At 34.1% G+C, this 16,455-nt stretch overlaps 1 protein-coding gene across 1 annotated transcript in view; it reads left to right on the top strand.

Annotated features, from left to right (window-relative positions):
• The window catches only part of LOC145315566 (hepatic sodium/bile acid cotransporter-like), a 79,190-nt gene that overhangs the window by 26,413 nt on the left and 36,322 nt on the right, over nucleotides 1-16,455 (top strand). The window contains exons 6-7 of the mRNA XM_080155551.1: nucleotides 14,237-14,317; nucleotides 14,736-14,878. Of these exons, the coding sequence (XP_080011677.1) occupies nucleotides 14,237-14,317; nucleotides 14,736-14,878 (224 nt within the window). The remainder of the gene's footprint in view (nucleotides 1-14,236; nucleotides 14,318-14,735; nucleotides 14,879-16,455) is intronic.

Here is a 16,455-nt window from a genome sequence, read left to right as displayed (position 1 = left end):
GTTAATGACAGGTTAATGAGGTTTACTCGTGAGCTAGATTCGTATCCCTAGCTTAACGTACCTGGTTATTTTGGTATAAAATGAATGGTTATTATGGTGTTTGAACCATTTATATTTTCTGTTTGAAAGATGTCGTTTGCAGAAAATGTGCTGGAAAATTCTAATGCCTTACTTGTAAATGACCTTAATTTTGATAATTTGCAAACTCATATTAAGGTTTTATTGGATAAAGTGTTGGATGAAGTTAAATACGAGAGTGTGACCAGGTTCAACAATCCTGAATTGCCTATGAGAGTTAGGGAAGGTTTCCTTACTGGATTTCATGCACGTTTGGAACGCTTATATAGTGTCTTTCTCTCCGAATATCCCAGCTATGGTGACGATCGCGAGACCGTTGTCGTTCGCATGAGACCTATTATTGATGAATATTTTCGCCTACGCGAAGAATTTTTTATTAACATGATTATAAATTAATTTGTTGCTTTTTGTTAATAAAGATTGTATTTTGTATGTTTTATGTTTTATCTAGGTTAAGTGTATTTGCGTGTGTGTGTGTGCCTGTATAGCACGGGTGGTGTGTGTGTGCCTTAGTGACCTTCTGAGATGTACTTTACTGCTAATTGGCTTGTGTGTGTGTATGCCTATATGGCGCTAGGGTGTGCGTATCCCTAACTGAGTTGTGTGACGCAAACACACCAGTAGGCTAGGCTGTGTGAGTGTGTTTCAAAAATTCGCAAGTTGGATTTCTAAATAAGCAAGTTGGCGTCATACTTATTCAAACTTACATTGTTTGAATTAAATTTTAAATAATTTTGGATCTGTTTTATGTTCAAATTTGACATGTGTCAACTTTTTTAATCCTTTATTAGTTCTTACAAAAAGGATGTTTATTCATTTACAAACAAAAATAATTTTGGAGCGAAACTTTCTCTAAAATTAGCTTTTTTCGTTCGTCGATATAGATTTTTTTGTAGTAATTATTTTTAAAAGTTGTTTTTCTGTTTAGAACCTTTTTAGTTATTATATTTTTATAGAAACCTTTTTTGGATCGGTCCCCTTTTCTTAAAGTTAGCGTTTTACTTAAGTATTAGCGTATAATTAAGATACACCTATCAACTAAATTTTTTGGAAATAAGCAAGCTCTAAAAATTTGCGTTTTCGTTTTAATAACAATCCTATTTTTCTGGGAGCGAAGCTTTTCTAGGCATCAGCCGCACATTCTATTGCTACAATTTTAATTAATTTGAGGCAAAACCTACTATTGTCGCTTAGAAACCTTTTTATAATTTTTCTCGTTTTACTAATTATAGAATCAAAATTTCAATTACTTTTTAGTTAACTTATCCCTATCTTTTTTAAATAGAGTTTATCAAACTTTCATAATTATTTTTAAACGACACATTAACTCATTTTGTGCTTATTGATTATAATATATTTTGATTAAATAGAGATTAACATATAATGATTATAATATTAATATGGTTAAATAAGATTAAATAAGGATAATATGGTTAAATATAGGTATCATGAATAAGGATTAAATATGTTGCTACTCTAGACTACCAACTAAGCTGATGGGTGCTAAGTTTCTTAGCTATCGTGACTTCTAGGGCCGTGGTCATAGCGTGGCACTGGTTGAACCGAGGCACAGCGGCGACGTCCTCTATCAAGTTGTTGGCGAAGGTCGCCACTAGTTGGCCAAGCTCTGAAACCCCATGCTACTAGGCCACTAGGCCTTTGTCGCTGTTCCCTGGGGTACTCGCCAAGTATGTTGCGAGTGTCGTGCTGGTAATGGTTAGCACGGTGTTCTTGAAGGTGTTGATAACGTCTTTCTCGTCTATCCTGGTTGTGGTGAGCACGGCGGCCGAGGCTTTGGAGTCGGTTTCCTTCGTGATGGGGGAGCTCGTGTCGCTCTCTCTGAAAACGGCTGGGTTTATCTCGTCCCTCCCATACTGCAGAGTCCCACTCCCTAATGGCTAGGTGATATTTGTTTATAGTATGGTCGATGCTGGCTGCATGGTCAAGGAAGATTTTAGGCAACCTTTCACTCCGTGGAGAATCACGGAACCAAGCGATCAAATTTTTTAAGAAGGCTTTCCATTCGCCGTTCTTTCGAATTTGATCGCTCAGCTGGTCATGAAATATCTCATCGGAAGTGGCGCTTTGGACCCATCTCAAGTCCCTGAACATTGCGTTGAAGTAGAAGATGTAATCATAGCAAAGTACAATCACATCCTCCGCCTTCATATCATCATGTACTAGTTCTATAAGTTTTTTCTTAGGGAAGCATCTAAAAAGTTCTGGTGAATTCACAACCATCATTGTTTTTCACTTAGTTTAAGTATTGTCTTTATTTTCTGATTTTTTACTGAAAATAATTTGTGTAGCTTATTTAAGTGAATGATTGGTTAACTACTCTAAAGAGTTTTGTTGCCCTAAATTTAACCTAATTTGTACGGCTAAACTTAGAATGATTCTTCTCAAATAAGGGCGTGCCAAACGTTGATAGTTTGACTCCATGTATCGATAAAAACGTGCTGCTGATTCCTGAGTAGCTTCTCTCCTTTTTAAGTTCTTACAAGCTCTGCATAGACAGATTTTGGCTTGGATGACAGCGTTGTACAATAAATCCAACTGTCGAATTATTCTTACTAGCTCCCAATATATACTCATGCGATCAGGGGACACTACTTGTTTGCTTTTTATTAGATCTATTGTTTTTGAATGACACATATTACTCTTATTCTAGCAAATGTGTTTTTTAATCACTTATTTTATTAATTTGCATTTTTTATTTTCAGGTGACCTGTATTTGTAACTCCCTCAGCCTTTGGTGTGATTTGAGGAATGTTCGCCAGCTGTTGAAGAGATCTAAAACCGAAGAGGAGGAGTTAAAAATTCGCTATAGAACCTTGAATGCAAAAACCCAACGCCTGAGAGTAGAATGTTTAAGACTGCGGACTGAAATGCATGGTTACCAGCGACGTTATAACGTGGCTAAACAAAAGATGGATTTAATCCCCTTGTCGCTGCGCAACCCCACTTCAAGATCTCTGCCTTATTTGTATCCCATCGGAACCCGTAGCCTTCCTACCTCGCTCCAGGACATCTGCCTGTCCGGCTCGTGGCTGGAACTTGATGTTTACAGCGAAGTGCAAGATGCTGTTACAAGACAAGGAACTGATGGACAAGCCCTACCCTTGGGGTCCGACGAGCTTGAGCTTTCCGAAATTGGCCGCAATGACGAAAGGTGGGTTTTTTTAAATATTAAAGGAGAATAGCTACTATATAACTAGGATATTTGTCTTTCTTTAATTTAGCTAAGATTAAATACTTGACAGTGAATCTACTCTAGAACTAGATTTGTCGTCTGATATACTTCTCAGTATTCTATTTGCTTTATTTATTTTGTTAAATTTTCGGATATCCCGCAAGGTCAACACCTTAAAGTGTTTAGCAACCTTTCTGGGTAATTGATAATCGCCTATTAAATCCTCACGCAGTATTTTTATTTGCGTGGGGTTCACTTTTCTTGTAGAAGTGCTCCAGATATTTTTTATGGTAATTAAAGGTCTTCCTATATGAAGTATGACCCATACCATTAAATCAAAAACTGGTTTATTTTTTGCGTAGTATTTCTTTTTTAGACGGTCACGGCGCAGCACGCAAAACTGCCCCACTTTATAGTTATGGTCATGTCTATTCTTGTTAAGTTTTTTCAACAATTTTTCTTGTCTGTTAAAAATAAACTCTTGTGTTTCATCATGTAATTGCTTAAAAGGAATCTGATAATCCTCAAATCTCTTGGATAGAGATTTGGGGTCAAATGAGAAATTAGGTCTAAATAAATTATCATTTTGCACTATTCCACCTTCAAAACCGTACAAACTAAGGTAATGGAGGTTATAAGGACTTAGTTTTGTCCCTATTAATTTTATGGTGTTCACTATATGTATTACTGTGCTTAATGCTGTTTTAATTTTTACATCTGCGGCATGTGCTCTTGCAATTCGTACTAAATTTTGGATTACTTTAATCCTATTCTCGATATTGCCCCTCGAGGCACTTTTATAAGCAGCACTGTCTAAGAATCTTGAGCCTATTTTTCTCAGAAATAATTCACTTTTAGAATTTTTGATGTTTTTGCCGTTATCGGCCCAGAAATTTTTGACATGCCCATGTAATAAAATGTATTGGCTTATGCCATTTTCTACATCTTCATAGTTTAGATCTGGTAGGTAATGCAATGTGATATACTGGGTGGCTACATCCATAAAAACCAGTATTCCTTTTATTCCATCTATTTTTGATTTCTTACTAAATTCCAGTATATCCATTGCTACCACCGTATTTCTAAATTTATTATTTCTATTAATTGAGGTTAATCTTTTTAATCTTAAGTGATTGTTTTTGGATTTTATACATGTACAACATAAGCCTATATGGGCTTCAATTATTTTCCGCAATTTTGATTTATACTGTACATAAAATGTTGACGTTATATTATCACGAACCCTTTTCACCCCTGCATGTACCATATCACGGTGCATGCTCCCAGCAATATAGCCGTAAAGAGGGTAGGGTAGAATTAATAAATTTTGCTTATATTTTAATGTCGTTGGATTGACGTCATTTGACAAATTTTCCTTTATTTGTAATTGTATAAAGGTAGATTTTTCAAAAATTCGCAGCCTTTCAAAGGTGGCATTTGCATTTGGTAATAATATTATGCTTTCTTCATATTCGGTGTGACTTTCAGTTTTATTTGACAAATTTTGTTCATTATCATGGGGTTGATTTAGAAATTCATTTACTATTTCTTTTCTCATTTTTTCCCTTTCTTCCCTGTCAGGTTTTTTATTAAGTTGTTGTTCAAAATGTGCCATTTGATCTGCCATAGCTTTATTTGAACTATGTCCTACTGTACTATGTTCTTGTGTATTTAATAAGACTTCAGAAAATGATTTTTTTGTATCTATGCTTATCCCTAAATCCTCGGTAGTTTCAATATTTAAATTTATGTTTGAGCTCGTGTTAATATTTTGTTCAATAGGGTCAGGAGTCAAGAGATCTATATTATTAAATTTTATTTGTTCATTATCTGGAAGACTATTTATTGGATTTTCTATTTTTTGTTCTTCGTCAGGAAAAATTGGAATAGGATCATTAATAATAAATTGTTCAGGAAAAATTGGAATAGGATCATTAATAATAAATTGTTCATCTACGGGCACAATATCTATTGGATTATTATCCTCAATTGTTATAGGGATTGGGTCATTAAAAAGTTGTTGATTTTTATCTAAATTTGTATCTTTAACCCCTGAATCAAAATTAACATTTTGGTCATCAATTTTATTTGAACTCTTTTCAACATGTGTCATATTGTCTGATATCTCGGAGACAGGGATAGATTTACTTGTACTTTTCTGCTGCACATTAATATTTTCTTCGGATGGATTTTTAGCAGGGACAGGAGGCAAAACTTGTTCTAGTAATTTTTCTGCTAAAGCTTTTGATTCTGGCAATTCCTTTTTACTAGGTTTTTTGGTTTTATCCTTTTTTGCCCTTTTATTGCGGGTTGTTAATTCCTCATATTTCTTAAGAACTTCGTCAGCTTTGCCTCTAGTTACTGCTAAAATTTGTACATCCGTGTCCTTGTTTATAAAGTTTTCTTTGTCCCGTATAATGGGTGCTGCATCAAAAATAGCAAAATTTTCCCCTTGATATACAGGCTTTATTTCCTCCACCTGAAAGTCAAGTCTTTCAGTAGCATGGGGCATTAAGCGGCTAATAAAATCGGCCAGCTGTTCGTCTGTCCGAATAGATAGAAAGGAAACCATTTTTCCAAACCAATAGAGAATTTTTTGACTCAAGTAATCAAGCTTACTCTTACGATTCTCTATTTTCTTGTTTCTAAGGATCTTATAACAAGCCACATTGTCTGTCAGTATTAATGTCCTTGTACCTTTGATCTCCACCTCAAAGAAGGTGAGGCCCTCATAGATGGCCAGGATCTCTAGGTACACTATACCTGTGGTCTCCATAACTTTGGGGGCCACAGTTTTTGAGAAAAACCCTAATATCTTTCCTCTCACATTAATATCATTTAAATTATTTTTCATGCTTTTTTCTAGGAACGTATAAACTTCTCTGTCACTGACGTCTAGATTTTGAACTGTCTTTTTGTATTTTCTCTGTTTTATTTCAATATTTTCTTTTACTCCCAAATAATAAAAATTGTCATTATTAACAAATATTATAATTTCAGAGTTGGAGGATTCGGTGAATCGCTGGTAGAGCAAGTTCTCGAGGATGGATCCGTCTTTGCTTGACAGGTAGATTATTCGAAGTTTATGTTTCGAAAAAATTGAAAAAGAATAAAAGAGGAATGTCTGTACGTATGGATTATTTAATGGTAGAGCCCCTGCTCTAAGTTGATTTATTTTTTCTACAAATATTTTATTCATTTCTTGTTTAGTCCTTACAACATCGTCAGATGTGACTTCCAAGAGATAGCTTAATTGTGAATACATTGTAAAATTGTTTGAAAAAATTTTATACCAATTTTCATATGAATTTGAAAAATCTAGTTTTAAAAAGATAGATATCTGATAAAATAAGTTTAGATAGTCTGATTCTTTAAAAAGTACCCCTATCTCTTTATGGTCATTAAAATATGCTTTTAATTCAGCAGGCATGTCCATAAAGTTAGGCAGCTCGGATTGAAAAAGGTCTTTAAGTTCGAATCCTAGCAAGCTGGAACCTATGGCATGCTTGCTGGCGTCTGTATATAACATCTGAAAGTCTATATTTCTTGCTGACTCATTGCTGAGATTATCAGACGCAAGTATTTCTTTGATTTTATTGAAATGAAAATCTGCTTCTTCATTCCAATCAAAATTCCTTACTTGGGGGAACAAAGCATTCATATGTCCATGGATAGGTAGGGGTAAAAGTGACCTATAGTATTGAAGATTTCCTATAAATGATTGAAGTTCTTTTAATGTTTTTGGAGCCTTTAGTTGCATTATATATTTGACCTTTTTGTCCGGGACGGTAATCCGTCCCTGGCCTATTTGATAGCCTAATACAACTACTTTATCTTTGCTTAAGTCTGTACAGAAAGTACATTTGTCCAAATTCAATTTTAGATTTAGCCTATTAAGGCGGGACAGAAAAGTTTCTAGTTTGGCGAGGTGTTCTTCGATGTCCTCCTCATACCAACTGAAAATTGAGAGGTCATCGAACCAAACTAGTAACAATTCTATTATGTCATTAATTTTTAAATCATTTAAATGAATATTTGATAATATATAGTGCAACAAAAGGCTGGGTGTTCCCGCATAGCCGGTGATGGCTCTCTTGAAGCGGAAACACCCAAAGCTAGTCACAATGCAGGACACTCCTGAATCAAGAACTTTTTGGGATAGTTTAAGATTATAAAATGCATTTTTAATATCTACAAAAGTCCCGTATCTTACTTTAGGTAGCAGATTTTTTAGCGTATTCATCGGATCCATTGTGATCGATGATACGCTGTAAGGAATACTAGCATTTACCCCCCTAGAGTCAATGATTATGCGTGGGGGCGCCTGTTTATCCTTACGGCTCGTAAGGAAAACAGGTGACCCAAACTGCTGGCTGGGTGGGGAGCATTCTATAATGTCCATTTTTAAACACAGGTCTATGAAATATCTAAGATGGAGCGTATCGGTTAGGGAGAGATTATATATTTTAGTATTTTTATCATAATTTTCAGGGCAAGGGAAATCCATTTCTTCAATGCTTTCCCCAATATCGAAGTTGTGGGACGCCCCACTTTCAAATTTAAATAAAAGATTAGCCACTCTTTGTTTTACATTTTGGTCCTCTATGTAACTTAATTTTCCTAATATTTGTTCTAAGGTTAACGGTGGTGGGGGTAGTGGCGCAGTCAACTCAATTCCTTCTTTATTATCCCCAAAAATATCTGCTATTTCTTCAAGACTTAATTCATTTTCCGGTTGTATTGTATTTACACTATTTATTTTAATAATCTTATCTATGTTAACATATGTTTTATCTTTCTTAAAAACATCAACATTAGAGCGGGGCTTTATACGTTTTTTAGCACTATTTTAAATGGTATTTTATCCAATAATTTATTTACAATATTTTTTACTTTATTCTTAACATATTTTATTATATTTAGGATGGGTTTAAATAGATAATCGCGCGTCTTTGACAGAATATTGGAACCTTTTTTTATTTTATTAAGCTGCTCTTTAATTCCATTGTTTCCTCTCAAGACAGCGATTGATTTAATTGAACCCATTTTAGGTGCTTTAAAACCGTTTAATTCTAAATTTTTGTCTTTTTCAGGTTGGCAAGGCAGGAGAGAGATCAGAAACCCGCCTGGTTTGATTATAAGAGGATTTTCTCCCACATTTTCACAGTACACCGCGAGTTTATTTTCCCCTGTCCTGGTTATTGAATACATTTTGTATTTTATCTTAATTTGAGTATACATGTTTGAAAGGTGTGGGATAAAGTGTTCTTGTTTTGGGTCTTTATCTTTGACTTCCAGTTCTATTAGTTTTTCTTCTCCCTTTGCTAGTTCTAATTTTTTGATATTGACAGCAAAAGGATTTTTTACCTTCCTTCTGTTAGGATTTATTTCTATGTAGACCTTTTGCCCCTTTACTTGCATGCCTATATTGCAAGTGATCAAAAATGGGCGTCCTAATAGGCAAATATTCTTTTCTTTAAGTACATGGAAGTCCAAGAACACTTTTCCCACCCCTTCAAACTCGACCCCTAGGCGTCGGGCATCAATGACGCTTATTGCTTTGCCTTCTACTGAAGACAAACGGTAGGCCGAACAAAGCTCCATCTCGTGGTAATTAGGCAGCACTTTTAGTAAGATATTTTCTGATACGCAGTTTACTGCGGCCCCAGTGTCTAGTTCAAAAATTATTTTGCTGCCATTAATTGCCACGGGAATTTGGATCTTGTCCAGCACGCCTAGGTGGCTTTGAATTGTTTTTATTTCCAGATTTGTTTCTAATTTGTCTATGTCAATTATGTCGGTTGTCCTCTCAGCCAGCAGTTGCAGGAAATATCTCCCATTGGGTATATTGACATATAGGAAAATTATTGTCAATAGCCCATATGGAGCAAGATAATTTCCCAACAACATGGCCGTGAGCACAATCATAATAATTGTCATAAGTTTATTTTGGTTTGGGTATTCGTGTAGATAACTCAAAAACGATATTGTTTTTGCAATTTTTACACGATTCTCCAATGATAATTCATTTTTAAAATAATGTTTTTTATGTTTTATTCTGCTTTCAGACTCATCATCAGGTTCTAAAAATGACTGCTCAATGTTTCCGGCTTTATGTTGTTCCCTAGCAGACGCTGCATTATCAAATTCGTCCAGGTAAATACAGCCGGTAGCGATAGTTTCAACTTCAGTCTGTTCGTCTGTTTTTATTTTGTTTGCAATATCTACGTTAGCTATGGTTTGATTGATATTCAATAAGTGTTCCTCTACAGATTTTTCTCCCCGATACTCGAAATTTTCAAATATTTTTTCCAATCCGGATTCGGAGATTGATGGGGGATTTTTTTCATCCTCATCTGAACTAAAATCGCTACTATCTAGGTCACTTAAGTCTGATATAGAGTCTTTGTCACTGTCTAATTCAATTTTTTCGATTTCGGCCATGATTTCAGCCCTAGTTAATCCTGTAATATCTGTTAATAGATCGTTTTCATCTATATCATATTCAGGGGTATCTTCCATTGAAGGGTTTTCTTCGGAAAGAATTAAGTCATTTTCTTCAATAGATTGGGTATCATCAGAATTACTACTAACATTTTTTATTTCTATTTTAGGATATAGTGTTGAGTGTTCAAGTATGGTGCTATTGGCTTTGTCTTCGCTCGAAATGGGTAAGTTGCTACTATTACTGTCATTAATTGGTTCGTTTTCTGGTTCTTTAAGCTCTTGTAGTTTTTCGGATATACCCTTTTTTACAATTTCTTTGACAGGTATGGTTTCTGTCAAATTGATATCTAATATTTGGTCATTACTTATACTATTACTATTTACAATATCACAGCGGTCACCTTCATTTAAGCTGCCAGGGGCTGCTGATTTATTATTTACAAATTCATCTTGAATATCATAATTAAGTGGAATATTTACAGGGTTATTTTGTTTGTCTTTATTGGTTGAACATTCCAGTAGTTTAATTTCTTGATTTTCATTATTTATTTCTGTTTTTAGAGTGAGTGTGACTGCTACTGGAATGGATATTTGATGTTTGTTTATAGCAGGTGAGTTTTTCCCTTTGTCAGGGGCGCCGGGTATCTCCCAAGAATCCGTATTATGTATTTTATTGATTTCTTGAGAAGTACTCGGCGGCCCTAGGCGTTTTTTTCCGCTGGCAGTGGTAATGTGCACGCTGCTAGGGGATGATGACGTCTCGGTATCCCATAATGTAGGCATCTAGGGCATTGTTCTTGGGCCGGTGTCACATTGGGGTACCAGTGACAATCGGCACTACCATGGGTGTCAGAATTACATAGGAGGCAAACTATGCGATTGGCTAATTCCTTCTCTTTTTTCTTTTTGTCCCACCATTCCCCGTTAGCTTTTCTTATAGCTGGGTCTGGGTGTTTAAGACAATGTTTGCTATAATGTCCTTTTTTGCAATGTTCGCAAACAGGTTTAGGTTTTGTAGATACATCTTTGGCATTTTTATCATTTTGTTGTCCTTTGTTTTTGCCATTATCTTTTGGTGTCTCTTTTTTGGCTGTTAGGGAATTTAGACGATTTTTTCCTAATTGATTAACATTCCCGTTTTTCTGTTTTTCTATCCTTCTTTTTCTGTCCACAGCTGCATGATAATAGCTGCGATTGTTGCTAAACCAGTTTAGTATTGTCTCTTTTGTGCAATTTGGTACATTTGTTGTTGCCAAAAATGCAGATTGCAAATATTGCGGTACCAGATAAAAACACACTTTTTCTCTAAGTTTAGCCATTTGATTTTCGTGGGAATTTCCCGTTTTTTGCAACATTGCGGCTAGATTTATGACAGCTTTGTTTGGTCTGTCTTCGTCCTCTGTCGTTATCCTATAGGTGTGGAAGCGCCTTTCATAGTCCTGTGGCCCAAGTATTTCGGCACCTATGGTAGTTAGGATGGCTTTTACGAAATCCTGTGCACTTAGCACATTAGGATCTATTTCTAGCATGTCCAATTTGTTCCTTGATTCTGGGTTAAAATAGTGGATTATTATGTTGTTATAGGAACTATGGGTGAATGGTTTTATATATGTTTCTAAGTATTTAAAAGTGTTGAAGAAGGTATAGGGATTGGTTTGTTCCCCATATAGGTTAGGTATTTTGCCAAGGTATTTTATTTGGCGGAAAATACGCTCATGTTCAGCAGTACCCCATACTAGATTGTTTGGGATAAGTTTTATAATTTTTTTAATATTTAGATCTGTATGGCTGGGCGAGTCTTGGAGGAGAAGTCTCAACTTATCCATCTGTTCAGAGGTTAGTTTATTTTCTAATATGTTCATTTCGATCATTTCCTCTCTATTTCTATTATCTCTATTGTTAGAGGATGTTCGTCTGTCCCAATCTGATTCGGTATCAGATGAACTGGAACTTGAACTTGATGTTGGACTACTACTGTCTCTACGTTTATTCATTCTCTTTGGCATTGAGAAGTTTTTATCGTCTTTCCTTCTGTCCTCTTTGTCGCTATCGCTTTGTTTGTCTTTTTGTTTGTGACGGTGTTCATGATGTTTATGATGTCGCCTATCCTCAAAGCCATGAGGATTGAGAGGATCATAGTGTCTGTATTTTTTATTTGTATGTTTTTTATTTTTTCGTTTTTCTGAGTAGTCGCTAGATTCAGATTCATATTCTGGTGGATCTGATGATGGTTTATTTTCTTTTTTAATTTTAGGCTTTGTGCCTGTTTGTTCTTGTTTTATTGTTTGTGTATTATGCTCTATCTCATTTTGGGGGTTGAGATGTAATTGTGGCCTATGCAAGATTCTATTTCTGCGTCTGTTATTTAAAACAAACATGGCTGGTATAGTGTGAACCTCAGGCTCAGTTTGAATTCGAGGTATTTCCTCGATTTGATCATTTATATTTTCTAAGTGTAAGTACTGATCTTCAGTATTATCTAGGTTAGGTTGATAATCAGGGTTATATGGTGGAGGATTTAATACATCCTCGTCTATATTATCAATAATATTATCTTCCATTTTCAGGACATATATTCGAGGCTTAGAAGAATACGATGTTAATTCTGACTATGGATATCTAGCGGTAAGACTTATTTAGTGGCTTTGTAGCCCTCTCCCCCCCTAAAGGAAAAGTTAAATCCTACCTGGGTTTATCCGGTAACGGAACCAATTTTATGGGTCACCTCCGGGTTCCAGGGACAAATGTAATCCTTTATCACAGGACTACAATCTCTCACCAATGTCTCCTTTCCAGATCAGTGACGCATTAATCTCTGTTCGGCGAGTATATCTAACCTTAGAATGGTGGTATTATATTACACCGATCCTAAATCCAAATACGCTTAAGAGATAGTCTTTTTCTTAGAAGCCCTAATCCGAAGATGGTATTAAAATATTACTGATAACTTTATACTGCTATTTAGTCTAAGAGTTTTTTATTCCTAGGTATCTAACTTTGTCAACACTTTTGGACTGGAAGTATCTATTGTGGTTACTAGAGCCATGCGAACATGACTACAATATTCCGTTCTGCTGCCTGTATCCCCGTGAGGCGTGAAGTTCTTTGTTAGGTACCTTTGTCAGGTAAGAAAATCACTAGGCTAGCTCCGAACCGATCTTCCAGAGTATTAGCAAAATAAAACTACCTTTAAGACATGAACTTATTCAGAGTTCTAATCCGAAAATGTTAAATTGTCCGAATAGATAACGATCTCCAACTTTTCTGGACTTCAGAAGCTTGAGGGGGGATCCGGTTTGTTAGTGTCGGCCGTCAGATAATGAGCTATCATCAACCGTTAGTGGCTGGGCCACCACCGTACTTTCCCTTTGTTATTCCTATTTAGCCCCGTAGTGACTTGCAATTTAATGGTGCGGGGCACCACGCTATAGGAGTTCTCTTCAGAACAAAAACTTGGAGATAACTATCCGTTCGGATGCCTAAGCTTTTAGGCCCTAAGAAGGCCTTATCCTTAAATTTATCTCAATTGACCAACATCAAATGATATTCTACAATTTATTTAACAAAGTATTTATGAATTTATCTAACAAAACTTTTTATCTTTTAGGTGTGTTTTAAATGAAAATCCTAAGTTTGAGCCGCCAAGACCCTCAAGAAAATTCCAAAGCAAGAGAAGGGAGTCTTCCCTTAAATTTTAGAATTTTTTAAAGAGTATGTGTAATATAGTAATTCCGTATCACGACTGACTGTTTCTCTTTTCCAGGTTTACTTTTATAGGCCCTGAAGCCTTAGGAAAAAGAGAGACAAAAAGGATGACTTTTATTTTTGTGTTGATTTTTATGTTTTAGGGAAATTGGCGACCTGATTATTAAGATTTTGCATTTAAAAGTGTGTGCATATCTCAACTAAATTACAATAAGCATTTCATAAATTAGTAAGATCACATTTTATTTTATTTTACATCAAGAATACATTAAACTATTGGTTTCAAATTAGTTTTTCTAGTAATGTTTTTTCAATGTCCTTTTTAATTTTACAAATTTTCTTTCTTTTAATTTTGTTTTTTCTATCACGAAACCTCTAATTTTATGATTCTTGTGTTGTTTTACTAACGTTAATTTATATTGACAATATTTGCTAACAATTTTTTAGCTGTACTATGACCATTCTATTAAAAGGGTTATTGTCTCTCACTTTACCTTTTAGGGTCTTCGTTTTATAGATCTTATTTCCCCATTTTAATAAATAGGTCTTTATACATGCTTTTTTACTTAAATATTATATTAAATTGTTTTAAATTTGTCTAATTTTGATAATATTTTATAGTCTTTTATTTTCATTAGAATAAATACATAATTTAGAGTATGGGTCGGATTTTTCCCCAGTAAAGCTACTCTACAAGTTATTCATAGAATCGGTTTAGGGGAAAAGGACGAACCAAGCCCTGAAGAGACATACACGATCTTGATTATATTCTAAAAGTAAAAAATTTCTATAATAAACATTGATATATTTAAGGTTTCACCAGCAATTGTGAAAGGACCGCTTGGGGAGATGCTGAATTTTACAATTACTTTATCACAGGGAGTTGATAAACAGGTAAATAATATAGTTGGACAGTTGATAATTTTATAACAACGGTTGATAACAGTGGCATGCACATTGATTCACGAGCAGGCTGTGAAATCTTTATTGGGTTACAAAGAAGATATAGTTCTTCCTTAATTTGTATTCTTTTTCCTGAAAAGATATCTGAAAAGTTAACCATGAATATACAAAGGTAATAAAACTACAACCCCCCCTCCATTTATTTTGAATTTGTTTTAAAAATGAGAGACAGGGGGGATTCAGTGATCATCACGGCACTTTGCGAAAACACGTAAAGATTAATCAAAGAATAACTGGAAGCAAATGAACGAGTGAAGAGACAGTAGAATTTACATACATGTCTCATTCTATAATAATTATTATAAGGTTTCTGCAAGCAAATAAATTAACTAATTCTAAACCTATTTAGGTGTGCTGGGATAACGCAAATACTCTTCTGATGGCATACAAAGACATAAATTGCCTGGAAGATGCTACAAAGACGGTGCAAGATTCAGAGACATCTGTTGTAATGTTTTTAAACTCTTCTATGTATGGTGTCTTTCATATCAAGTAAGAATAGAATTTTCCATTATATTATCCTTATCCTACAATATAAAGTAGTAAAGTTTTTTATCACATTTAATGTGAGAATGTTGCTATTATCATATTCAAAATAAATGCTGTAATAAGCTTTAAAATATTTAAACACTAGTCTCTCATTGGACACAAAATGACGTCCAATAAGAAAAAGGAATAAAAATATTGGAAAGAAAATTATTTTATTTCAAAATTAATTCTTGGCATTTTGGAATAAAAAATATAGGGGAAAGAAAATTATTTATTTCAAATTTATTTCTGGTCTTGAAATAATATTCATTATTTTATTTTAATTCGAGTTTCAACCAATAAGAAATAGGCATGCTGTTTTAAAAGTTTGGAATAAAAATCATTATTTTTTGTCAATTCCTTTTTTCAGAGTATAAAATGAGAATAAATTTTCCAACATCACTATTGATTTCTAATTTAACATTTCATACAGTGGGTAATATTTATTTCAACATTTTTTGTCATTCAAAATCAAGTGTCACAAAAATAATAATATTTAACATAAAAAAGAAATTTTTAAAATAATTTTGTTTTCTTTATTTGTTGAAGATTTAAGCCCAAGCTTTTTCTGAGGGGGGAGACCCCCCTCAACCCCCCCTCTCCTGAGGGGGGAAACCCCCCTCGACCCCCCCCCTGACGCTCTCTTCTTTAAATCTTTCATTATTTCTGTAATTTATTCTAACTATCTTATGAATTTCTAAACATGAGATAAAAAGGAAATAATTTGCTGTACATTATTAAAAAATTTTAAAATTGTAAAAAAAATTCCAACATGATTTTTGATTTTAAATACAAGAATATTTTTTCCTATATGATATGTTAAATTTAATTACAGGAATAATTTTGTACTGTGGAATTGAAGAAATAAATGCTGTACATTAGAGTGGCTTGATTTTCAATGATTTTCTAATTTTAAATGTGCTACATACACTTTCTGTCTGAACATCATATAAGAGACCAAAAAATGAAAAGAAAATATTTTGAATAATGGGGAGGCTCGCTGATGCATGTAAACTTTTAGAAAGACACTTCTGGGGAGAATTTTTTTTTTTTTTTTTGTGGGGGGGACAATTATTTTTCTTTCAAAGTATAGCTTTATGCACCTTCCCAATTTTGTCTTGAAGAGTAGAATAAGAATAAAAAATCTGTTTTTAAAACTATTGATCCTAGCAAGAAAAATCCATAAATAAATTTAAAAACCAAGAGATTTTACATTTAATTTAAGATTTTTCATGCTTGGATGAATATTTTTTAAAAGCAATTTGATATTCTTATATTAATCAACAAGACAAATTCAAAAAGATGCATAAAGCAATAATTTGAAAGAAAAAAAGTTGCACCTCCAGAACAAACTTCTAAAATTTTTAATGCATGGAAACACCTTCCCCCCATTTCCCCTCAAGGACAAAATCAATTTTTTATATTTAGGTTTCTTATATGACGTTTAAACTGTAGATGTTGATTACAAATTCAATGTCCAAAATTGATCCACTCTACTGTACATTGTTATAATTTAATATTTGATGTGGGTATAAACATTA

This window comes from Acartia tonsa, chromosome 1 (assembly GCF_053477335.1).
Source record: "Acartia tonsa isolate MP-2025a chromosome 1, ASM5347733v1, whole genome shotgun sequence".
Taxonomy (NCBI): domain Eukaryota; kingdom Metazoa; phylum Arthropoda; class Copepoda; order Calanoida; family Acartiidae; genus Acartia; species Acartia tonsa.
This window is presented reverse-complemented; position numbering and strand designations above follow the sequence as displayed.